The 26,525-nt window shown below is 48.2% G+C and overlaps 1 protein-coding gene and 1 pseudogene across 7 annotated transcripts in view; both read right to left on the bottom strand.

Moving 5' to 3' along the window:
• The window catches only part of PAX8 (paired box 8), a 57,349-nt gene extending 48,008 nt beyond the window's left edge, over positions 1-9,341 (bottom strand). For all 7 annotated transcript variants that reach the window (XM_041754502.1, XM_041754499.1, XM_041754503.1 and 4 more), the window contains exons 1-2: positions 9,227-9,341; positions 8,783-8,890 (exon numbers count right to left, since the gene is read on the bottom strand). In XM_041754502.1, coding sequence (XP_041610436.1) covers positions 8,783-8,807 — 25 coding nt within the window. In that variant the 5' untranslated portion in view covers positions 8,808-8,890; positions 9,227-9,341. The remainder of the gene's footprint in view (positions 1-8,782; positions 8,891-9,226) is intronic.
• A 13,565-nt stretch (positions 9,342-22,906) lies between these two features.
• Positions 22,907-23,012, bottom strand: LOC121492276 (annotated as a pseudogene).
• Positions 23,013-26,525: the final 3,513 nt, after the last annotated feature.

Here is a 26,525-nt window from a genome sequence, read left to right as displayed (position 1 = left end):
TTCTGGATTCCAACATAAAGTCCATGGATAGTCCATTCTAGTGTTCCCCCTATGACTGGGTTTTCTGGGAAAATGAGGTAAGGAATCATTTTCCAGAACAGGCTGCGATAGCAGCTGATAATGGCCACAGGGGTCTGAGCCAGCACTTCCCACGTATCCTTTCATTTAATCCAACACCCCTGGGTAGTAGGTTTATTATTTTGTCCACTTGGAATACTTAAAAGATCTGTGCTAAATTTTAACTGGAACAAAGTTTTGATGCTGGGTTTCAAGCTACTTGTGGAGAGTTCCACAGGAAATGCTAAGACAATGCAATGTTTGGGTATCTCCCCTGGAGAATTTTCGCAGACTCTCTTCCCTGGTGACCAGTATATGGAGCAGGAAAAAAAATTCTTGAGTAGCTGCTGTGTGCCAGGTAGGGATACTGGTCAAATTTTTAGTACTTTCTAGAAGCTCTGCAACATCTTCACATTTTATACACACGAAGAATCCAAGCCCAGAGAGACAACTGACCTACCTAAGGTCACACAGGGACAAAACAGCAAGGTCCAGACAGGCAAAGCCTCCAAGGCATAGCCCCTCCTGCTGCCTGTAGAGATGGGCAGGTTCCCAGATGGCCCCGGCTTCAGTGACTTCCAAATCCCTTGCCCTCCTGATGCCTCCTGGCCCCGGAGTTTATTCTAGGAATAATAGTTCTGCTGTCCTAGAGAAGCTGAGAGATAAAAAAAAAAAAAAAGCAACACACACAGAGGACCCTGGGTGTGCAAACATGCAGTTCACATGATGACAGCAGATTAAGCTGTTTCTTAGATGCGTCACCCAACCAGCTCCCCGGCCTCTCTGCTGTGCTGGTCTGACAGCGACAATATGTCCCAGTGGACTAATTAGCACTAACTACTCAGGTCACTCCAAGGCCACTTAGGAGAACAAGTGCAAAAGAAAAACTGATGAGCATTGTGGCTGAAAACAGGAGAAGAAAGACAAGGGTTAAAAGAAGGGAGAGAAAAAAATATTTGTTTCTTTTCTTTCTCAGTCTTTCTGCTTAAACCATAGATTTTTTTTTTTATTTGAGAAATGCAAACAGCTCCAGGAACTGGGCAGCTTCTCTCACAGGAAAAAGGGCAACATTCAAATGACCAGCTAATGTTACAAGATGAACCACAGAGGAGGCTCTGAAGGAGCAATTTGGTTTTTGAACCCCTGAGTGAGAGATACCTTGAGGAAGCAGCAGAGGGAACAAACCCAAGCTCGAGGAAATGAGAACCGGCTCCTCAAGTCCTCAGGACTGGCTGCTGGTGGACCCGACACCTGCGATGTCCCCTGACTTCGTGGGTGAGACTTCGCAGTGACTTTGAAACTTCCATCACACCCACTAACTCATTAGTCTCTGAAGTGGACCCAGGTAGGCAGGCCAAGTATGGTTTGCAGATGCCAAGGGACTAAGTTCCTTGCTGGCCTATGATAAATGGAGGTGCCAGAGGATAGCTCCCTCGCTCCCTTTTTTTGGTGCAGGTGGAAACATGGCAGCCTTGGGGGCATGCATTAAAAAAAAAAGCCTCTCTCTCTGCCTTTCTTAGGGGCTGATCATCTTTCTCCTCACAGGGACCTCCAGGAGGGACATCCTGAGAGGAACCACTTCTCCCATTGTGCAGATGAGAAGATGTAGAGCCTTACTGAAAAGGATCTATTCTAATGAGTGGAGAGTTAGGGACCCTGGCGAGGAGAAAAAGCTGAAAGACTGAAGGCCCTGCCTGTTGCTGTCACTATTGTTATTCGTACAGACCTTATGTCCTCTCACGAAGGGTTCTGGCCTGACTTCCCAGTGGAGTCACAGGTGTGAACCACCCAATGGGTGGTTCACAACAGGGAGTTTGGATGATTTGGATGTCAGGAAGGTGGGCAGGAAACAGGAGCATTAGAGTCCGCTCAGCCTCTCTTAGCATCAGTTCCCTCCTCTTCTGCAAAAATGTCAAACACAATATGTGCCTGGTAGAGTCTTGGGAATTAAATTAGAGGATGGTATGCCCTCTCCAGTGGAACACCATACCAAGAGGAGCCCTCGGAGATACTAACACAGCTTTCATTTACCGAGGGCTCACTAAGTGCCAGGGTGTGCTGAGCTCTTTGTGTGTGACTTCTCTTTCTTTGACTATAAAAGTGGCATTGGCAGAGCTGGAGCGGCCGTAGGGCTGACTGTGCTGAGCCTTGAAGTAAGATGCAAGACTTGGCATCTTATGTGGCATTCAGGACTAGGGAGGGATTGTGAGGAATGAACACAGAAACAGAACCCACGTATCCTTGGGGGAACTCCTGAACTTCCTTCCCCTTGATCTTGGACATGCCTCAGTAGGGAGATGCTGGTTTCTGCCCAGCCCCACCCCAGTCCGGGAAAAGCCTAGTAACTCAGTGACATGAATTGTGGGTTTAAAATAGAAAACTTGGGCAGCCCGGGTGGCTCAGTGGTTTAGTGTCACCTTCAGCCCAGTGTGTGATCCTGGAGACTGGGGATCGAGTCCCATGGCAGGCTCCCTGCATGGAGCCTGCTTCTCCCTCTGCCTGTGTCTCTGCCTCTCTCTCTCTCTCTCTCTCTCTCTCTCTCTCTCTCTCTCTCTGTGTCTCTCATGAATAAATAAATAAAATCTTTAAAAAAATAAAATAAAATAGAAAACTTCCTGGGAAGAATTTTCTGGGTCCTGGCCCTTGTAAGAGACATTTGTTCATCATGTTCCCCACCTGGCCAAGGGAGAGATCTAGAGGGGCTTTCAAAAAACTCAAACAGGCTTGTCAACCCTAACTGTAGACCTAAGGAAATAGTTACAACCCTCAAAGATCTACTTTAAAGTGCCATGACCACAGATAAATAAGGAGGAGCAGAGGCCTCTGCTCACCTATCCCTATCCAGAAATTCCATTACTGATCACAGACTGAATGAGCTGGGATCGGCCTGGCAGAGTGGAGCTTTCAGGAACCAGGAGACCCCTGGATGGCTGATCTCTACTGCTGCCTCAAAGAGCAACATCTAGAACCTCTGCAGGTGCCAGTGCGGTCACTGCACACACTTCCTAGGCAACATGTCTTCTAGCTCCTTCTCCAAAAGAATGCAGGGTACAAAGTGTTCCAGTCTGAACCCAGAAAAGAATCACCCCCCCAAAAATCTCTGAGTATGGGTGTGCATTCTCCTCTTTAATGGAATGTTTTACATTCTCAAGTTCTATCTCTGAAGGGAGTGGGGGCCGGTGGGGGCCAGTGACTCAGCTGGTCCCCAAGTTTCAGCTAAAACAAAAACCAACTGCAGTCTTGAATAAGGGTGCATTCTCCTGTTCTCTCCTTTGAAAAGTCATCTTTTTTTTTTTTCCTTAAACGAAATTTGCTTTTATCTTTTGGCTCCTTGTGTACCCAGAACCACAGAGCTCAAAGCTTTCTCAGTGCAACTGAGAACTCTTGGACTGATAAATAGAGCAGCTTTAAAATGCTTAGAACTGAAGACAGACCAACTGTGGAGAGAGAAAGTAAACACATCCATGCACCAGTCAACCCTAGCAAGCTCCTCGCTGAGATTACAAACTGCAGTTCCTGCCTGAGCTGGCGAGGATGCTGGGGCGGGCTGCTGTGTGTGTGGGGGTGTGCAGAGCCACAAAGCAGGGTCCTCTGCCTCAGTTAGTTGTGCCCCAGAGGAGATGGGTCACCTGGGAGTCTGCTCAGGACCAGGTTTGGATGTTTCTAAGCATAACAGACCCTGCTGATGCGTTTCCCACTGGTTTCACACTTGGAATTGTCCCAAGAGAAGAGGGGACCAGCTTCATTCTGATGTAAAGGCTCTCATCTTCCTCACTCCACATTCTTTGTGTGCTGGTGAATTTCACCAGCGAGAAAATTAGGACTTTTCAGAAAACTGAATATGATCACTACATCATTTGATAGGGATATTTGAAGAACTTTTCCTATGAAGAATCAATACTTTAAATATTCCCCTCGCCTGGAAACACACACACACACACACACACACACACACACAAATTGTTTTTATGAGAACCAATTAATAAATGCTAATTCATTCAGGCATATCTCGACTAAATTACTGTTTCATTTAATTGCGGGGGAATTTTCCATTACTAAACTCTCCCTTGCTGATTTTTTTTGCATTATTTATATATTTTTTTCAGTTTCACTAATAGTGAGATTGGTATGTGATATTATCTGCTGTTTGTACGTCTTAAATTTCTTTTTTCATTTAAAATGTTTCCTCATTCTTGCAGCTCCACGTAATCTGGAAGAAACATCATTAAAAGCAGACAAGATTTTATACATAAATGAAAAAGGCACTGCCTGAAATTAACCTGGCAGGAGCGCATCTTGTCTGATGGTGCTGCTCTCATTTCAGGCGTGCATGAGTGTGTGCAAGTATGTGTCTCCACTTTGGGTGTGCATGGCAACGTTTTCCTGTCAATGAGTCACCAGTTTATCTGCGGAAAGATTGCGGGTATACCGCTAGGAATGAAGACCACAGGGGTTTTAATAATAAATAAAAATAACGCTCAAATCTCTTTGTAAACCCCCAGAACACAATGCGTATTTTCTTGCTTCCTTTTTATGGATACCAAATCAAGACTTTGATATCTAGACACCCAAGAGCCAGACTAGCTGGCTCCTGAAAATCCTGCCTCTTTTCATGCATAGAAAAGTGGGGGAGTTTCCAGTGGTGTTTAGGGGTTACTTAGGGACTGTGGTAGAGATCCGTGTTCAAAAGGATGTGTTTTGAAGTAGAATTCACATTTTCTTAGAATTCACATTTTCTTATATTGAATGACAAAGGTCCTGTGCACCTGGCTACCTTCGCTTCTGAAATAAGTTCTTTCATTTTTATTCTCTACAACCACCTTCTCCCTCTCACTTCTCTCCCTCCCCCATTGCCTCCTGTCAGGGTCTTTCTTTTTCTCTTTTTTCTGTCCCTTCTTTCTCTTTCACAGTAACATATTCCGAGGATGTGAATGATTAAACTGTTTACTCCGAGGTTTAAGTACGAAAAGGCATGTCACCGAAGTAAAGTTTCACCTTCATACCCAACTCTATCAATAATTACAGAACAGGGATGATGATTAGTAAATCTTTCTTACAATTAGCTCTTGCGAAAATGATGCCATTTATTCTGAGCATTCTGAGTTCTACTGATTTCACTTTTCACAAAAATTAATCACAAAGCATAGTAACTTCCAAAATAAAGTCAGCCTATAAAGGGATTGTGAGGAAACCAGAAAAATATATACCCAGTGAACATGTACCCCATTAAAATTAGAGCTTTGAAGCCATGAAGAGAAAGTTTTGACATATTATTATATTAGTGGATGATCTCCTTTGAATAAAAATATCACAATAATTAAAATTTCATGAGACTAATTTTTTGTTTTGTTTTGTTTTCCTTCACTTCCTTTGTCCTCTTCAGCAAAATTAAGGCAGAGTCTTTTTGGGTACAGACTGATAAAATTAATTAACTTTTTTTCCACCCCAAAAATGTCCCAAATAAATGCTTCCAATAGACATCAAAAAAGTGTCAATTAGAAATAATTACTTCTTATCAATCAGTGGAGCAATTAAAGTGACAAAGCTTAAAAAGATACTTATCTTAAAACTAATTCACAAGGTAGCTAAATTATCTCCTAATTAACTTGCATTGAGGAGGGTGGGAGGATGGACCATCTCGAAACAAAGATGAATTGAGGAACCCCAATACCTCTTTATGCTCCTTGAGACTGTTTCCCATCCGGAGACCTTGTTTGCAACCCAGGCAAGAAACCTGGGGAAAAAAACCCAGATCCTTCCCCAATGCATTTGGTTCCCTTTCCTCCTTTCTAAAACCAAGATGAGGGAATAGGGCTTTGCATATCCGATCTAGCAGGAGGCCCGTGCATCCTTGATCTTAAGTTTTATTTTACCACTTGAATAACCTATTTTCAGCAGCTGGGGAAGAGGGCTGCTGCAAGTTATTGCACATAACTTTTAATGACAACCTGCTTGCTTTTACTAAACTCTCTTCCTCGTTGATGACGGTATTTTCATTATAACAATTATGTGGCATTTATCTTTAAACATTAAAAAAATAAGGTTTTGCTTTAGAGGACCTTTGTTCCCTGATGCTACAAAATTCCCAGTAGATTTTACAGAACGTTCAGCCCATTGCTGACCAGCGCAATCAGAATAACTGCCTATGCGCTCTCCACAGCCCTTCCGGAATAAAGGTTGTAGGAAAAAAAAAATTAAGACCTCATTTCAAAGCAAGATCAGCCGAGAGTAAGCTGAGGATGAGCTGCAGCCAGCCCAGTGGGCAGAGGCTGCACAGGAAACTTTGCTCAGGCTTCTCTGGTTTTTGGAAACCCTGTGCTCAGCCTCGGTCCCGCGAAAAGCCCCGGGGCAACCTGCGCCCCGGCATTCTGCTTCAGAGAAAATTTAAATAGAAGCTTTCCAGGCAAAGCCAAACTCAGGAATGGAAGTGCCTGGGGAAAAGAGGGAAGCTGCTAAACCTGAGAAATGAGCTTATAAAAATAGGAGGAGTCAGTTTATGAATTTATCTTTAAACATAGGCAATAGGTGTTAAGTAAACTGGTTAGCAAGACGGAGGTCTCTGGCTCAGGTTTTCATGACAATTTAGAAAAGAAATGGGATAGCCTTGAAACGTTTGAGCTGTGTTTTAGGCAGTTTTCTTCTGTTTTATTAGCATTAAATTAAACGAAAGGAGAAAGGCTCATTTTTCCCTCCTTGCAGCTTTATTTCTTTTTATTTGTTTGGGGTAGGGGGGAAGGTTTAGAAGTAGCCCCTCTGCCTTCCTTAAACGGAAAATACCTCTGCCTTGGCCCTGCCAGGGAGTGGATGGCTCTCTTCCCCCAACCCAAGGACCATTCGCATCTGAGCCAGTAGGAAATCGGCCTCTCATCTTCTGGGCCTGTTGCTGATTGAAAATAAAGTAAAAATAAATGGTGCCCTCCCACCCCCACCCCCCTTTTCCTTCTTTTATCCCCATTTAATCTAGCGAGTGCTTCTAGAATGAAAATAAGTAGCGAAAACAAAATCAAGCCAGCCCAAGGGACCGTGACCTCGTCTTATTTCTAGCAGCAACAGAGGGAGAGGTAAAATCGAGGTCCCAGGGCACCCACTCCTACCATCGCCTGAAAGGTCAGGGGAAGGTCGGGCTGCGGGCGAGGGGAGACGGAGTGGGGAACCGAGCGGAAGCGGCTGGACCAGGCTGGCTTAGGATAGGGCAGTAAGCGCTGAGCGCTCGGCCTCGGAGACCGTCCTGATCCCGCGGCAAGGGCGACGTCCCGTATTGTCCCCGGGTTTGGTTAATGACCGAGGGGCTAAAATCTGGTCTCGGCCTCAGAAAGTGGTCAAGGAGCGCGGCGGGGCGAGGGGTGCCAGCCAGGTCTGCTCGGTTCGGGGCTCGCGACCCCGCCGCTGCCGGGCAGGGCCGCGAGGTCTCTACCGCCGCGAGGTCTCTACCGCCGCGAGGTCTCTACTGCGCGCCCGGAGAGGCGGCCGGGACGCGGCCGGGACGGCTGGGGCCGCGCTCTCCTCGGGGAACTGCGGGTGGGGAGGCAGCGGACTGCGGACTCCGTCTCCCACTCGAGAGCAAATCAGAATGACCAACCTTCCGGCGCCTCGCGGGGTTCCCCGCACCCCTAGTTGCGGAGCCGCGGCCCCGGGACCCGAGGCTGCGCGGCCGAGCTCGGATTCGTGGCGCTCTCGGCTAAATAGAGATCTCAGCCGCGCGCCGCGCCCGATCCGACCCTGCTTATTATAACAAATGTCCCGTTTGCCGAGCGGGACTTCATATTCGCCGAGAATTCATCTGAAATATTGATTTCCTCTCACTTCGCCGGCCCAAATCGATAGCGCTGCGCCCTGGCCCCATAAATCGCCTTCCCCGCGGCCGGCCCGGCTCCATCCATCACCGCGGGCCGGGCCGCGCCTCTGCCCTCTGTCCACACTCGCTGCGCGCCCGGGCGGCCGTGCCCACCGCGCCCACCGCGCCCACCCGCCCCGACCCCGGGGCTCCGTCTCCTTAACACCTTTCTCCCCAACCCCCAGCCCGGCCTGGGCCGGGAGGCGGGGGAGAGCAGGCGCCGCGGCCGGGACCCCGGAGCGCTCTGGAAGGCCCTGGGCCGGGGCGCCGCTGGGGAGGGGGTTCGGCCCCGCGGGCAGCTCGGTGCTCGCAGGCCGGACGCCCCGCGCGCGGCTCCCCGCCTGCCCCCGGCTCGGCAAGGAGCAGTCCGAGAGCAGCCGACCGAGTGCACTCAGAGGCCCCCAGGCCCCGGGCCGCGAGATTCTTTCCCGCTGGCTTGAGGGGTGCGTGGGGCTCACGGTCCCGCCGGGCCAAGAGGGTCAGCCGGGGGCAAGAGCTGCGCGCGCCCTGGCACAAGGGCTTAGAGGTCGGGGGCGGCCCAGGGCCCGAGAGGCGCAGGGTGTCCGCTCTCGGGGGCCGTGCGAGACAGGGGTGGGGCGCGAGGGACACCCCTCTGACCCGCACGGAGAGCTCCTCACCGCTCCGTGTGGTCCGCAGAAACCGAGGCCTGGGGAGGGCGGCCCGCCGGGCCGGGCGAGGGGGACCTCGGGGCCTGGGAACGGCGAGATGGCCGCAGCGGAGAGCTAGGCCAGCGGCGCCCCCAGCTGCGTCCCCGCGCAGGAGGGTCCCACGAGCCCGGAGCGTGAGCTCCCCAGCCCCACCGACCCGGGCGCACGCACGGACGCACGGCGACGCGGGGGCTCCGGGGTCCCGGCAACGCCGCGTCCTTACCGGATCTGATGGAGTTGTGCGGCATCGCCGGGGAGTCGCTCGCAGCCCGCCGAGGGCTCAGGGCTTCCTCGCGCAGGTCCCCGCCGCGCCCGCCGCCACGCCGCTGCCCTGCACAGACCCAGGGGAAGGGGCATGAGATTCGATGTCCCCTGTCTTATGCCTTCTCCCCAGGCCCTATCCCTTAGGCTCTCGTCACGCGGCAGGAGTCGGAGGATTTTTAGGCGAAGGGTGGCCCGCTCGGCCCGGCTTAACACACGTTTGCCCGGAGGATCCGGGATTGGGTGTCCTCTGAGGAAGCCCCAAACTCCAGAGCGGGTGTTTTTGCCCCAGCCTCATCCAGTTTAACTTAGGAAGGGAAAAGCTCCCAGGCTTCCTGGGCCCCTCTCCCTTCCCGAATCACCTCTGTCCCCCAGTCTGCTTTCCGCCAACCCCTGGGCAGCCTACCTGGCCGGCAGGCCACAGGCCCTCACTGCCTGGGTCCGCCCGCCCGCCGAGGGTGCCCTGGGCCCTGCTGTCTCTCCTCGTTCTGAAGTTTGTTCCCATCCACCCGGCATCGCCGACCGGTTTTATCCCGCCAGGGCCCTGAGAGATGGGTCTGGAGAGACTCGCAGGCCTCGGATTGGCTGGCTGGGTGCAGGGGGGTGCGGGAAGGGGAGGATTTTGCAAGGGGGACATGGCTGAGTGGACTCAGGAGTTAGAAACATTCGCTGGAGCTTCTGTTTCCAGCGGAGAGAGGAGAGGGAGGCAGCTGAGCCCTACCTCAGCAGGCCTGGAAATATTGGAGGAGTGGGAGATGGAGACCTCAGAGCCGGAGCATGAGGGTCTCAGGTTCTTCCTGGGGTCACTGACCACCAGAAGTCAGAGACACAGTTTCTCTGTGACATCCTGCATCCCTTCTCTCACCTCTGCTCTGCTCTGTGGAAGCAGCCTTTCCTTTTGTAGGAGGAAACTTTGGTTTTTAAGCCTGTTTCTTAAGGTACAAAGAAGCCTGCCAATAGGACTGGAGACAGCAAGGTCCCATCTTCTCACCCCTTGTGTGGACTTCTTCCAGACAGAACCCCAAACAGCCCTAGAACTCATTGCCTTTATATCACTCAGACAGGAGCCATACCTTCACCTTCATTAGGTTGGTGAACATGGTCCTATAACCTATTCTACAGGGCTTCTCCTCTTCCCAAACACATGCAGCCACCAGCCAGCCCTCTTTCTTGCTCCTTGAAGATTTTGAACTTGGGAGAACAGCTCAGAGGGCGGGCAGTGAGGCTCTAAGATTTCACTTCAACATGGAAGGGTGTCAGCCAGCCAGCAACAGGACTGAGCTGACCTCTGGCCAGCTCTGGTCTGTGAGAATCAGGACCCTTGGGAGCTGGGGGCCTGCGTGTGGATAAGAAGGGGTGTCTTGGATGGGAATGAGCTGACTCCTCTTTGGTCACAGGTTTTCTCTTCTGTCCGGGAGGCTGGGTCCAGGGAAGATGGTGCGTGCAAACAAATGTGCTGGAGCACCTATAGGCTGGGGCCGTGGGCAGGGCCTGGACTCCATCGTCTCAGACCAGATGGCCAGACTCAGGAGCACAAGTCTCTGGCCTGGAGGGGTACAGAGGCCAGAGATGCTGGAGTGAGAGGGGAGTGAAGGAGCAGAAAGGAGTTATTCAGGGGGATGTGCATGTTCCTGTACACATGTGTGTGCCCACGTGTGTAAAAAAAACACACTTTTTCTTAATGAAAAAGAAAATTTTCTCTTTCAGGTTAATCCACTTCTTCCTCCCACCCAGACTTTCTCTATTTAGTAGAGATTAATCATTTTGTGAAAAGAAAAAGAGGAGAGTATGCATGTCCCCTAAGTGGATTCTCCACATTCGTAATAATGGCTCTAAACAAAAACAATAAGGGCTTTACTGTGTTAAAAGTTTCTCCAAAATTGGTGTTTAAAATTGCTCTGTGGTTTCCGAATGTCCAGATACTGTACTTCTCTAGTAAGACCCTCCTGGGGAGAGAAGATCAAGGGTGTTGGGATGGAAGTGGACCTCAGTGCAGGTCCCACGGCCACTACCATGGGCCAGTTGGCTGCTCTGGTGCCCAGCCTGCCTCTGTAGGGGAGCTGTAGGGCAGCAGAGGGGAAGGCAGAGACTGTCCACTCAGGCTCCCTCCTACCAAGGAGGCAGTGCCCAGCTGAGCCGGACAAGCCCTTACCCAAACAGTTCTGCAAACCTCAGAAGGTCTTCCCAAGCCAAGGGGCTGATAGGTACCAATCACCATGGAAACTCATGCATGTATTCTTGCCTGCACTTTTCTCCCACTTGACAAAACAAATCTGCTCCCTTTCCTTTTTTTGGCAAAAGTTCTCAAAGGACAAAAATAGCGACTTATCAAAACATCCCTGTCTCATTTGTGAGCTCATTTAAAAAATTCAGTTAAATACGAAAACTAAAGGTACAAAAGGCCCATTCACAGACCATCAGAGCACCCCTTCCCTGGACTGCAGGTGACTGGAGATGGCCAAGAGGAGACTCAGCAGAGAGGTTCTAGAGCTAGCAAGCAGTGAGAATACAGTGAACCCTGCTGAAGAGATAAACTCAGGCTTCATGATGCTTTCTAATTACAATCAGAAATCAGGCCTGGGTCCCTTTCTACTTCCTATCTGCCTGCCACTAAGGTCAAGAAAATGGTTATTAATCAGCACCCCAACTCAATCTCTTTGGCATCACTCTCCTCCTCTGCAAAATCAAGAGGTTGAAACATATATATATTTCAATATTTATGTTGAATATATTAAAATATATTTATGTCTATTTAAATAAAATATATATATTAAAAATCCATATCCATGATCATTGTAATTATACATAAAAATCTTAAGCCTTCCTTTAATGTTACTTAACATTTCAAAATAAATTTGGCATCATGACTGAGAGACTATCAGATCAATGGTACATTAAGAACACACTTTAAAAAAAAAAAAAAAGAACACACTTTTTAAAACCAATACCTCCTTCTCCAGCTTTTTCTTAGATTTGATGCCCATAAGGTTTTCATGCTGAGGTTATCAACTGGCAACCTGTGATTTAAACCCAGTTAAAATTTTTTTAACTCAGTGTTTTTTCCAAGAAAATGTAATTAATTGCCATCACGAAATTAGAGAAGAAAGAGTAACTCTGGCTTGCCTTTAAAAATTGGACAGATCTGGCCACAGATCTGAGTGTTTCTTTGTAGAAATAAATGTTCTTTCAGGTTTAACATTCAAAGAGCTTGAAATACATGCCAGGTATAGCTGCCTCACTCCCGTGAGTATTCTGTGATTTTTTTTTTTATTCTAAGTTGGTCTGCTGAGCCTTCAAAAGATGTTCTTTCTTTCTAGGATTCAGCCGACATCGGCAGAGTTGATGGTAGGGTTTGCCAGGGATGAGACTAAGGGCATTCTCTATATGTGGGATTTTCAGTGCTAAAACCAAGCTGCCCTAGGCACACCAGAAGGAGTTAGCCTTCCTAGCTGACAGAACTGGGAAGGAGGGTGGTTTGGAGTTCTTATAAGCAGCTCAGAGTTTACACTGACTCCTGGGGTGGCTGTTTAATTGCACAAGTGGAATCCTGTCACCTTCGGGCTCAGGCTCTTTGGCCCCTTGAACTCGGCCTGTGGGCTTTACTTCTTAATTCCAGGACACGGAGGGAATCTGGGACCCCCTCTCCCACTTTGACAAGAAGTCTCAAAAGTTCCTCTGTGCAGACCACCCAGAGGCCAGCCTTGGGGGAAGATCCTCACCCCCAGAAGGTTCCTTGCTTACCTGCCAGGCTGCCAGGCCCCCTTTTCCCTACATGGGAGACAATTCTGGAACTAAAGAGCATTTCTTGGAAAGAAACCAGTAGCTCTCTGCTAAGCGTTAGAAGGTAAACTTTCCAGCCCTGACTGTGTGAAACGGGACCATCCCCTCTCTCTGAGCCTCACTTGCTTATTCAGTGGGTTGTGGTTGCAGGTGGAGAGTGAGGAGGGTAAGGCCTCATAGATTTGTTGGGAGGATGAACAGAATTATGAACGTGGAAGCCCTTTGGAAACCACAGCTGTGCACAAAAGTTAATTATTGTTAGGCAACAAAGGCAGGGCAATACTTTTAAGAAGGGCAGAATTATAACTCCTCTAAAATTTTGCTGGAGACATCCGTTCCTTTAATCCCCTCCCAAAAGCACCGTGAGTTTTTCAAACAGCCACGTGAACCAGAATGATGGAGAGGTGAACTGGGAGGGACAGGAAAGGGCCGGTGAGCCCAGAGTGCTGTGGGTGTGGGGTGGCTGTTGTGGGGGCTGGGTGTCTGCGAGGGGAGCAGTGGAGGGTTTGACCCACAAAAAGGGGAGCAGTAAAAAAAAAGGGGGAGCAGTGCCAATGGCAGAAGGGGAGGGCTAGCTCCAGGGCAGAGCTTCCAGCCTCCTCAACATCCCTCCCTTCGGAGGGGGCAAAGGTGTGGAGGGCACCTGCAGGTCGCAGTCCCCTCTCCCCCCTCACAGACTTGCCCGTGGTGGTGCTGTGGCCACATGGGATCTTTACCAAGTCCCCACACCTCAGGAAATGGCTGACAGCCTGCCCTGAGGCCTCCTGGTGGCCCTGCCGGAGAATCAATCATTAATGAGCCCCAGCTCCGTCCCTCCCCCTCAGGCTGTCTAAACACAGAAATAGAAATACAGGTCCTGGCAGGTGAGAGGAAAGGCCCGGTGTGGAAGGCAGTTTGGAAAAAGCCACCAAAGGCAGCCAGCATTAGTCCCAATGGTTTGGGGCTGGAGAAGTGTCCTGGGCACGTGTCTCTCAAGCTCTTTGCCTACCCCACAGTCCTTTGGTGGCTGCAACAGGGCTGTCTGGAGGACACCTGAGTAACAAAGAGATTCACTGGGAAAGCAGAGGGGAATGTGACAGAAGGAAATGATGGGAACGATGTATATGGGGATAACACGTCAACTTTTTCTAGTTTTAATAGTTTTTATAAATGTTACAAATAATTAGCATGGCCCTTTGGTAACCCATTTTATAGATGAGAATACCGAGCCCCAGAGAAGGTAAGTAGCATGTCCAAGGTTACACAGCGGGTAGCTGGTACTCGATGACCAAATAAACACTAGTGATCCAGGCCCTGCGTTGTGTTAGAAATGCTGCTTACCTCATCCTACTTCCTCTCACTCCCCAGCACCTATCTACCTACCCTCTAGTCAGGAAGGAAGGTGCTGGAACCCAAGGAGTGGCCAGAGTGAGATCAGAAAACTTTCCTGCCACAGGAAAGGAGCCCAGCTCACTCAGCAGGAATGCCCTCCCTCCCATTGGCCGGGCCCCTGGTCCAGCCCAGAGCAGCAGGAGTCAGGGCACAAGAATCTTCTCAGGGCACTGGAGTGGGCTGCCTTCCTGACACCTGTTTTTGGGGAGGTGCCAAGGAAAAAACCCAGGCCCAGAGCTCTTCATCAGACTCCAGGCTGGCTTTGTTCTCTGTGGCCTTGGAATGCGAGAGGTCCCTGCTGTTCACACAGACCACAGAACAAGGCAGGGTTTCCCCTAACCCTTGGCAGTGCCCGGGGCCCTGATGAAAGGACTGAGAGATCTTGGTAGTTGGGGAGCAGGGTGGAGGGGAGAGGTTGAGGGATAGAGAAGATTCTGGAGACCTCATTTGCCTTGCCTTTTGCCCCCAGCCTTCACTGCCTGGCCCCTGCAAAGCTTCCTGCCTTCTGAGCAGAGCAATCCTGGGCGCTTTGACACACTTTGGGCCTTGGCAGGACTCAAGACCCCCTGCCTTCCCTGCGTTTGGGAGAGTAGCCCTGAGGGTTTACAACTTTGGACTCCAATTTGTATCTGTGCTCCAGTGCCCCAGCAATAGGTCCATCCTTGCTGTTCTATGGCCCCCATATGAGGGTGGCCTTGAGGGATTACTAAGCATGGTGCTTCTTTCTAATAACAACTACTGCTACTGTTATTTACAGGTATCATTAAATGTTAGGGGCTACTAAGTATCTTATGCACACCCAGTGAGGCCAAATTTTGAGGCAGCTGGGGCATAGAGGTTGCTCTCTAGGTCATCCCATTGCTGAGCAGTAGAGCCAGGATCTGAACGGAGGCTCATCTAAAACCTGAGCCAACATTCTCTCCACCACCCTATGTGGTGTTTCAAGGGAATGGACAGCTATGTGGCTTCAAAAATGCTGTAGGAATAAACTAGAAAAATGAGTCTCTCTTGTCCGTTTCAGGGGCTACCAGTGGCCCACTGGCAAGAAGCTTGACCCCTAGTCATGAGGCGGAGGATTCCTTGGCCCTCAGAGAGGCCAGGCCAATGAAAGAATAAAAAACAAAGCAAAGGTTGGGGTCACGATACATTCCACCTCTTCGTCACAGAATTCCCACACGTTTTGAGAAGCACAGACACAGAACTCATTTGTGGCAAGAATGAGTAAATCATCCACCTATACATTTTTCTTTTTCTTTTTCCCCTCCAGCTCTCTTGAGGTATAATTCACAAATAAAGTAAGAGGATATTTCAGGTGTACATCGTGGTGAATGCCTGTGTACACTGTGAAAGGGTCCCCACTATCTAGTTAATGAACACATCCTTCACCTCACATGTTTCTCTCTCTCTCTTGCTCTCTCTGTCTCTCTTTTCTTGGTGAGAACATGTACTATCAAATGTTCATAGTGTATTCTCTCAGCAAGTGTTAACAATGATTGTCACAATGCTTTACATTAGACCCTCAGACCTTGAGCCTATACATTTTTCTAAAGGTTGTTTTACATTCTTTTTATCCTTTTAGGTATATCATCTTTATGTGAGGTAGCATTTCCTTTTATTTGTCCTAGTTCTCCTTTGAACCGCGTAGAGTATGCTGTGGTCGTGCTGATTTGTATTTACTTCTCTCCCATTCTCTGTCATGTTACAGATATTCATCCTATCTGCTCTGAGACTTCATTTTTCCAGGTAGATTCACTTCCCTTAGGTTCATGCCAGCAGAGAGAGCCCAGAGTCCTGGGGAAGGATCTTTTCCCACTTGGATCCTGACACTGCCCACAATGCAGAAACAATACAGGAGTTGTGACTGTAGGGCTGGGAATCTAGCAGCCAAAGTTGGAATCCTGGCACATTCCTGTATGGGCTGTGTGACTTTGTGCCAATCACCCAATCAAACTTCTCCAAGCCAGAGTTTCTGAGTCTGAGAAGTGAGACCATTAATGGTACTTCTCTTTTATTACATTGCAGCGATTAGGTCAGACAAAGTGCTTGGAACCCAGTGGATGCTCAGTAAATGTTAGCGTCTGACAGTAAAACTAGCCACAGTAAAGGTGATAGAGACCATCGTTCATAGACCTTGGGGTGGTGTCACCAACACCATAACTCAACACCAGAAGACACTGGAGTTTCCAAAGGGGGTCATGGAGTCAGGGGACTGGGCAGAAGGAGGATTGAACATTCTAGGTCTTAGACAACTGGTCCCCAGATGTATGTAAGCAGTTTCCTATCCACCATTATCTGTGAATGTGTACTCACCCGGCATCCTGGCCTCTACCCTCTGAGTGCCCAAGACCACACTCATGGATTAGAACTCGCTCCCCTTTCTGAAGAGCCTGCCAAGTTCTTCAGCCCGAGAACTGTCCTCCCAGAGAGTGAGTGTTCCCAGGGCCTCTAGAGGGTGGAGTTCAGAATAGAAGACACCATTCTCGGGAGGGCAGGCATGTGGCTTCCAGAGCCCTGACTTTTCAGGCTCAGCTTTGTGGTGGGCCATGTCTGACCTAACTGCCACTTTCTAATTCATTGAAAAGCCAGAGTCTTCCCTAGTTTCTTTCTTTCTTTCTTTCTTTCTTTCTTTCTTTCTTTCTTTCTTTCTTTCTTTCTTTCTTCTTTCTTTCTTTCTTTCTTTCTTTCTTCTTTCTTTCTTCTTTCTTTCTTCTTTCTTTCTTTCTTTCTTTTCTTTCTTTCTTCTTTCTTTAGAGCTTATATGCATAATATATCATAAATAATTCAACAGTAATGACAAGTGGCTCCCTTCCTCCTGCCCTTAGCCTGAGGTAACCCTGTTACCCATTTGGTATTTATCCTTCCAGAACTTTGCTATTCATACTTTATGTCTGTTAAGGTAGAAATTATGACCTTTGTTTTAGGAATGTGTGTTTCAGCATACATAGTAGCACACTGTATGTAAATCTTGCTCTGCAAGTTGCTTTTGTTCACTTAGCAATATCTTGAACGTTTCTACATGTCAGGACATAGCTCTACCTTGTTCTTTTGAACTTCTCAAGCATACTCCAAAATATGGATATGATGCAGTCTAAGTAACTGTCCTCCTTACCATGTATTTTTATCTTCTACTTTTTCTCTTATCAAAATTGGTCTGCAACAAATTCTTTGTGCACATGTGTGAATATTTTCCTGGTGAGATGAGAGAAGAGAAATAGAATCGTGGGGGCACAGGGTGAGCACCTTTAAAGTAGGCAGGGCTAATTGGCTTCCAAACAGTCTAGTCTGGCTTCTCTCATCATTACTATTTTTTTTTTAAAGATTACTTAATTATTCATGAGAGACACACAGAGAGAGGCAGAGACATAGGCAGAGAGAGAAGCAGGCTCCTTGTGAGGAGCCTGATGCAGAACTCAATCCTGGGACCTTGGGATCATGACCTGAGCCAAAGACAGATCTCAACCACTGAGCCACCCAGGTGCCCCACTCTCTCTTCATTAATCTTGAATATCCCTTTAAAGATTGAAGTTAAGCAGGCCAGGCAGAGTAAGAAGGGAGATACCTGTGAGGTTTCCTAATTCAGGGTCATTGTCACCCTCTAGGCAGTGACCAAGGTACAGAAGTCAGTGTGGGCATCCTGACTGGAGAATGCTCTTCATCCTGAGAACATTCTTGACTCCTCAGAACTAATCGGGGATTAAAGAGAGGGTGCACCACAACCCCCTGGCACCCCAAGGCCACCTTCACAGATCAAACTGGATGACTGAGTTATGGTCTCTTCTTCAGGATTTAAGAAAGAGCTGGCCCCTCATGCTTGAGACTCAGTCTCTTCATTCCAGAGCCTGAGGAGTTGTGAGCTCAAGCTCAAAGAGACCTGCATTTATGACACAGCCCAGCCCTGAGCTGTGTGATCTTGGGAAAGTCACTCACTTACTCTGATTATAAGGTCCCTCATACTTAGTAAAAAAAAAAAAAGGTATATCATGTTCTCCTCCTACCAGTAGGGTACTGTGAAAGTGGTTTGTAAACTCTTCAGAAATGGAGAAATGTGAAGGATGATGAATTTGAAGCAATTGTGTGGAATATAATGCCAGGGTTACCTCTCCAGAAGAACCTTTCTCTTTCCCTCCCTCTCTCTCTCCTTCCCTCCATTTCCATGAATTTAGTTGCATAGTTACTTATTGGGCATCTACTAAGTGTTGAGCACTCTGCTAGGACTTGGGAATACAGTGGTAACCAAAACAAGAATCATATCCTTGTGGAACAAATAGGCAGGTTCTTTCAGGGAGATGTGCTACATGCCATGATGGCGCTGGAGTGGGGAGTAGGAGGTGTGAGGAGCATGGAGCAGGGCACATCACAGAGTCTTAACTGTTCAGAAGAGACCTCTAATTAGACAGTGGAAGAAAGAGGTGCATTCATCCAGGCAAAGAGAGGAATGTGAGGAAGTGGACGTTGAATATTCTGGTATGAGCAGGAAAAAAAAATCCACAATGTAAAGGTCCAAAGGGCCAGGGGGCACCAGGCACATTTAGGGAACTGAGCTCACTGTAGTGGGAAGTAAAGTGCAGTTAAAGAGAGAGAGAGAGAGAGAGAGAGGGAGAGAGAGAGAAAGTATGAAGCTGTAGAGCTCAGCTCAGGCTGAGACATGAGACTGAGAATGTGAGCAGAGTTCGATCACCAATGTCCTTGTAGGCATGTTAAGGAATTTAGACTTTATTCTAAAAAAACAAAGGGAAATGTCTGAAGGGATTATAGTAGCAGAAAAGGAATGGCCAGACTTACATTTTACAAAGCTCTTCTTCGCTGTGATGTGGACAATGGGTTGGAGGAGGCCACGTGGCAGGCTGGAAGAGGCTATGTTACCCTGATTCCCTGAAGAGTGATGGGAACATTGAGACTGGAGAGACACAATGTTGGGGTTGGGGTGGTGGAAATATTGTCCTGCTCAGCTCTTGGCTTTCAATTTCATCCTTGATCTGGGGATAATAGACTGCAGCTCTATGAAGTCCAGATTGAATGTAAATGCTAGTCATGTCCTATCTTCCTATGTCCTCTGGAGGGCCTCAGGGCATGGGTCTACCCAAAATTGTGACCACTGGCTCTTGTCACTTCAAAACCTCCCAATGGCCAAGGAGAAGTTTCTGTCTGATGACAGATCAGACAAGAGAGGATGGATTTGGGTCCAGGACCCAGACTATCATAGACTGGCTGATGGATGGAATAGAAAGGAGGCATGTGCCTCAAGCTGCCTGTGGTTTTGAATTTCAAACCTCATTCCAACCTGGGTACCAATAGCAGCCCTGTGGCTGAATGATAGACAAATGCTGAATGGGATGAAAGAGGGAGTGGATAGGTATACAAGGGGTGTCTGCCTCTATACAGGGTAGTAAAAAACAAGCACTGGCTGACAGTCAGAAAGTTAGGATGCCAGGCTTGGGACTGAGGCAGTAGGACCTTGGAGAGGTCATTCAGCTTCTTGGGCCTTCGTGTCCCCATCTCCATAAAGAAGAATGGGGAGCTGGAACGTATACTGGCTCCCAAGAGTGTATAGGAGTATTTCCTAGAGTTGGGCCATGAGCAAAAAACACTCCCTATTCCCTACACTCAAGTTTTTTTGTTTTCAATACAACGTGCTTAAGGATATTTTCCTTTTTAATCTCATTGGGTGGGCTCTTGGGAACTACTGTGTGTGAAAGCACTTTGAAAATGCTTAAGTTGTAATAGTACTGTAGCCCAATATCTCTCTTTATAGTGAATAAGTGCTGTCATATCCATGATTTCATTTAATAGGTTTGTCAATACGTATGTACATCTATTACTATGTATTGCTATGTGTATCTGTTATATAATACTGTAGAATTACTAATACATCTAATATATTTATAATACATATCACTACATGTAATTATTCTGTCTATATTTTATATATATATAATATTATATATATATTATATATATATATATATATATATATATATATATAATATGCTGGCATGAGATCCTGATATGTTCCAGTGCATATTCAGTGGGTCCCTCACTCACTCAGAGAAAATGACAAAACTCCCAAATCCTCTTCCATCAGCATATGCTACCCTGTCATTTCCCTCATATGTCTCATTTCTTTTCCCCCTCTTTTATTCTCCTCCAGCCACTGGTCTCCTGGCCTTCCTCAGATATGCCAGGCTTGCTCTCACTTGGTTAGCCTAATGCTTGCTCATCTCTAAGTCTTGGCCCAAATCACAATCTCAGTGAACTTTTTCTAATCCCCCTTGTTGTAACCCTCTCCTTGACTCTTTATCCTTCTTCTTCTGCTTTATTTCTCTCTGCTATTAACATATTATATTTATCATCTATTTGTTTGTCACCTATCTCCCCCCCCCCCACCACCACCACCAGCAACTGGTAAGTGGCATAAGGGCAGGGAGTGCGCATCAATTTTAGTCACTTTTGTGTCCTCAGTGCCTAGAATAGTGCCTGGTACATAGGAGGGGCTCAGTAAACATTTGTACTTGCGTGAGTGTTTGATGGAATGAATGGTAGCAACAAGGTTAACACAATGACTTTATTGTGACCAAGTGGTGCTAGGCACTGGACACACAGCAGTTAACAAGACAAACACTGGGCCAAAGTCTCAGCTGTGCCTGCCCCTCATTGGTTCTTGGCAGCTGGTGGTAGAAGCAGAAATTCAGTGGCCCTTAACTTTTTACCTGGGAATGCTTGCCTACCTGCTCCTCTTTGTTCCAGGCATTTGAGGATGCTCTGAGTAGAATCTAGGTGAAAACTGGGCTCAGGCCCTGGCCAGAGTCAACAAAAAGTGTGCAGGGAGTAGCCTCCCCCAGATCCCAAGGGCAGTGGGAGACAGCCAGACCAATCTCCTCCTCTTTGGCATTCAGCCCTGCCACCAAGGGCTCCAAATCTCTGGGCAAAGGTCATAGCACCTGCTGCCCAGAGGACATGTGACCAGAGTGCTGCTGACTTGGAACAAGCCACACAATCAGGTCATTGTGCTAAACATGCAGGTCCTCTTGCCAAGACACACCTCATTCCATCACTGCCAGACCTTTCTGGGGCCCTGATTTATAGGGGCCCCAAATTGGAGAGGGTATTGTCTCAGAGATCTTAGGGGAGGAGAGGTCTCTTCTGGGACACTCATTTGCTCTGCTCCAGAGTCAGGAATAAGTAGATAAGTGAGAAGCAAGCACCAAGCCCATCCTGGCTTTAGGTCCCATGAGAAGTGGCAGACACTGACAGTATCATTACTGTTTGACTCTTGGTGACACTTTATGCTTTAACCATTGTCTCCCAACATTTGCTTTGGGTGGTGAAGACTGCTGATTACTAACTTTGATATTTTAGAAACCCAAAGGTTTTCCTCCTGTCATGACTGGGTCCAGAGATTCTCATGAAGCCCATTCCTGGAAGGAGATCTTCCTTTACAGAACCAGAAGGTCACTGGATAAGAATTTAGGTCTACTGAACTCTGGGAGAAACTGCCAGATGAAGAGCATGGTGGGGTGGGTTTCTGGAAAGCCAGACCAAGCTGTTAGAGAGTCAATCCCAGATTTTCTACTTTTATGCTGAATGGCTTGGGGCATTACACCCAAAATCTCAGAGACTTAATTGCCTCATTTATAAAATGGGGAGGATGATGCTTGTCATATATGATTGTAGATGATCTTAAACAATGAGGTCTGTAAAATATTGGACTGCCCCACAAGAATGCATTTGTTAATGTCCCTGGAGTAGTGAGGAGTCAGACAGGGCTTTGCATTCTCTGGACACTCAGGCGAAGCTTACTGGTGGGTTTCACTTCACAGGCCATTCAGTGACTGTAAGAGAGTCCACCATGCTTGAGTTGTTTATTTTTTTCCTTATAGGTGACCCTAAGGGAGATGGCATGATGTGGTAGCTTTCAGCTGGGTTGACATAGCAACCTTGGTTTTAACAGGCAGGAGAATAAGAAATTTGCTTGTTAACACTGCAAGATTCTTGAGCACTTGGTATGTAGAGAGTAAAACAGAGGTGAATTTGCACTTGATCTTAGCCAAAAGTCTGAGAAGTGATAAGAGGTTAATCAGAGTCAGGGAGCTTGAGGTGAACCAAGACCATTTTGGGTCCCAGGTACTCGTTATGGGTTCAGAGTTTCCAGTTCTGCTTTGTTCAAGTTCTTAGTACACCTTTCCACAAAGAAAGAGGGAAAGACAGTAAACAGTTCTCATCCTTTGCCATGTTACCTTGCAGGAAAGATACTGGTCTATAGGCTGGGGTCCAGGCACCTAAGATCTAAGATGCCCTTGCCCATAACCCTGGCTCTGCAGGCCCAGCGGGTGATTTTTGTGTTCCAAGTTTTATCTCTCCAGGATCATCCTCCAAGGTAACACCCCCCTTCCCTACCCCCACCCACTGACATATAAAGGAAGGTCTGGGGAAGGGAGGAGGAGCATTACAATTATTAGAGGTTAGTTATTGTTATTGTTGTTGTTGTTTTGGCATGTGTTTGTTCATTCTCCCACATCATTTGTTGAATGGACTCTCTTTTTCCTCCATTGAACAGTTATTGCACTTCTGTCAAAAATCCACTGGACATATTTGTATGACTCTATTTCTAATCTCCTAAGACCCATCAATCTATGTATCTCTCCATCTGCCAATACTCTACTATCTTCATTGCTGTGGCTTTATAGTAATTCTTAAAATTTAGTAGTGTGAATCCTAAAATGTTTTTTACCCAGGATTATTTTGACTATTCAAGTTTTCTTTGCCTTCCCACATAAATCCTTTTAGTTTTACAATTCATTTAAAGCAAGTGGCAATCATCAAACTGGCAATGGTTATTCTGAAGTTGTTACACTAGCTGTGTTGTCATTTCTCAGGGTTGATCAGATAACCTAGGGTCAGACATTCCCCACATAAGATGAATCATGAGTCAGAATGGACTTATCACCAGCATTAATAAAGCCAGAGTTAGAAACAGAACTGGGTCTGGGGACACATGCATGGTCTTAATATAGTAAATGTTTAGCCTGGGAGGAGCATTACAATAACTGAGCATCTACTTTGTAAGCACCAGCTACAGATGCTGTCCAAGGTCCTGACTGTATGCTCTTATTCCTAAAGAAAAGGGCCCTGAGATCTTGAATCTTGGAGCTGGATTGTCTTGGTGGCTCTGCTTTACCACTTACTGGAGGGCCTTAACAAGTGGCTTAGCCCCTTGTGGCCTCAGCTGTCCCCCCTGTGAAACTGGGATGATAAGAACACCTACATTTTGAGGGTTGTTGTAGATTAAATGAGATAAGTCAAGCACGTGACACAGGGCTTGCTAAGTGCTTTGACGCTTGTAGGGGTGGTGATGATAATAAAATAGTGTGGGCTCTGAAAGGCATCCCCAGATGTTATCCTTGGCCTCAGTGCTACCTGGAATTTCCAGCTACTCAGCAGAGAGGTCCTGACGCTGGCAGTTCTGGGAGTCCAACTCTATTTCTCACTTGCCTGGGGCAATTTATTTCCTCCAGATAATTTCTATTCTGGAGTCTGTGAGTTGGGTCCCGCGGTGCTGCCCTAGCGGCACAATGTCAGAACTATTCCAAAGGACGGAAAGGCCCCTCTTCTCCTCCAAGTGTCCTCCTCTGCGTGGGGAGGAGGGGGGGCCCGGAGAAGGGGCCGCCAAGAGGGCGAGCCCTGCGTGGGCCGACACCCTTGCTCCCCGTGGCCGACTTGCTCTAGTTCCCTCCTCCCACCGGCTGGGTCTCCAGGTGCCTTCCTTTAATTAAAAGTCTTTAGCCTTCCGCGACACTGGCCCTCATTTGCATGGCATCCTTCCTTTTATGCAGCTTCGGTATCAGAGCGAGCCAGGAGGTTAACGGAGCGTCCTCGCACCGCGCCCCGGGACAGCCGGCTGAGCCGAGCGCGGGTCCCCGCCGCGGCCCCCCGGGACTCCGCACGCCGCGGGGCGGGTTGCTGCCGGGTTTCCAGCCGCTCTGCGGCCCCGCCTGGCTCGCCGGGCTCAACGCGGGCGGTAGCAGAGGGGCCCGGCTGCCCGGAGCCCGCGCGGGCGTGGCCCAGGCTCCCCGCCTCCGTGCGTTTACAGCGCGCGTCCCCTGCGGCCCTCGCAGCCTGGGCGGGGACCTCTGCGTGCCTGCAGCCGCGGGAGCTGGTCTCCGCGCACCGGGATCAAAGAGGAAGGCGGGTGTTCTCCAAACACCTGTGTTTGCCTGACACTGGATGGAGCTCCTGGGGGGTATTGCTGGGCAAGTCACTACTCCCGCCCCAGGACCCAAGAGCTGATCAGAAGAAAACTGTGTTGGAGATTAGGCAAAGAACTGTGATATTAAGGTAGAAGGTGGCCAAACACTGCTAGAAGGCTTCACCTCAAGGGGCACTGGAGTTCAGAGGAAAGCAGAAAGTGAACTGCCAGTTCATGCCAGGACCTTACTTATTGGGAGGAGGGGGAGGAGAATGAGGAGCAGGAGGAGAAGTAGGAGGAAAAGGAGGGGAAAGAGAAGGAGGAATGGGGGAGAGGAGGAGATTCTGATGCTTAGAAAAATCGGGCAAATTCACCAAGGGCATATAGATGATTTAAGCCTAATCATCATTTAGTCCAGCCCACCTCCTAGGCCCATCTTATTCCGCTCAGAAGGCAAGGAAGCATCCACCCTGGAGTGACCAGACTCCTTCCCTTCCAGGTGCTCATGCTGGAGTGGGGAAGATTGACTCAGACCTGGAGACTCCAGGTCAGGGATTTACTTCTGAGCCCACAGTGGGCTCCACTTTATGGTTCTGGTTTCCTCGGCAGACATAGAATTTTCTGTATAGCCTCCCCTAGTCTGTTCAGTGTCCCACCCACTGGAGTCCCTCCATCACCAGCAGCCCCAATGTCTCAAGGCTCAGGAAACAAGAGCAGTCGACCCTTTTTACGTGACAGGCACAATTTTTACAGATAAGGAAGAGGAGGGGCAGTGAGGGCTGCTCTGTCTTTTTAATTTAATTTAATTTAATTTAATTTTATTTTATTTATGTATTCATGAGAGACACAGAGAGAGAGAGGCAGAGACATAGACAGAGGGAGAAGCAGGCTCCCCAAAGGGAGCCAGATATGGGACTTGATCCCTGGACTCCAGATCATGCCCAAAGCCTAAGGCAGATGCCCAACCGCGGAGCCACCCAGGCATCCCCATTCTTGTATTTGCCTACTTTTTTACTCCTTTTGTCAGATTGATTCCGAAGACCTCCCTTCCCCCAAATTCTGTGAACTCATTTAACTCTTCCTTTCCACAAATCACTTTTTCCCTTTTCATTTCCTTGGACTAGGTGACAGATACCATGGGGTCCTGGAGTTATTGTGACTTTCTCCATGCAGAGTGTCTGATACCAACTAGGCAACGAATAATGGATGAATGAATGAATGGGCTCAGAATCTGATTCAGCCTTTCACAAGTTAAAGACAGAGGAGGAAAGGGACATGGACCAACATGGGAAAGGGTTAGAGCCCCTCATTCACTGGCTTGTTTCCCCACCATCCCAAAGTCATCCTGAATGTAGACACCAGGCTGTTGTGCCATAAGACCCTCCAACAATACTCCAGAAGAAGGCAGGCAGCCTTCCTGCTCACTTTATTATGTGAAGCCCCTGGAACTGGGAGTCTGAAGGCCTCCTTTGCCTCCTGGAGCAGCCCAGACCAGCAGACAGTCCGCTGACATTACTTCAGGCCTAGGAGAGGGCAGAGTGAGCTCAGGACTTATTCTAGAGGTATATTTTCAAGGCATTTCAGGAGCACATTCCCCTTCCCTGCTAGCTGGTGGAGCTGTAGTATAGAAATATTCCATTAGCATTTTCTTAGCCATGGACCCCACAGATGGGTGAGCTCTCCCTTCTCCCTTGCCATGGGTGCTTGGGCAAGTTGAGGGAGGTGGGAAGATTGCTGTCAGTGATGGCATCAACAAACAGCTCCAGAACATATTTCAAAAGCATCACCTCCTATCATCCTCACCAACAACTACTGATGTTTGTGTTGATCTGCTTCATGGATGAGCAAAGGGAGGCTCTGATGGGTTCAATCACATATTTGGGGTTACCTAACTCCTGAGTATTGAGGCCAGGATGTGCGCCCAGACCCTCTCATTCCAGAGACTTCTGAGAGCAGTTAGGAAAGGCCATCTAGAAGGCAAATGGGGCCTGGAAAGGACCCTTGACTCTCCAGGCTTGCCCAGGAAAGTGGAATCTTTTTGAATAGGGCACTTGAAAGAACATCCTTCTTGAAATGGCCTCCAGTAGGTCTCTCCTCTGATTCAGACACTGTGACTATAAAGATGTATTAAAACACAGACATTTTTGTTGAGAACAGTGTGACAATATGACTTCTAGGGCCCAACAGACAGTAGCAAGCATGGGGCCATTCGATTAGCTTGCTGTCACCCAGAAAGCAGAGAGCATGACCCTCAGGGGATGGATCAGGCACAAAGTGAAGGAGCTGTGGGAGGATTGGAGATGAGGAGGGGAGGAAGACAAGGGTCTGAGCAGTGAGGCCCCTGAGTGGAAGTGTTAAAAGAGGGGGTGCT

The sequence above is a fragment of the Vulpes lagopus genome, chromosome 5 (assembly GCF_018345385.1).
Source record: "Vulpes lagopus strain Blue_001 chromosome 5, ASM1834538v1, whole genome shotgun sequence".
Taxonomy (NCBI): domain Eukaryota; kingdom Metazoa; phylum Chordata; class Mammalia; order Carnivora; family Canidae; genus Vulpes; species Vulpes lagopus.
This window is presented reverse-complemented; position numbering and strand designations above follow the sequence as displayed.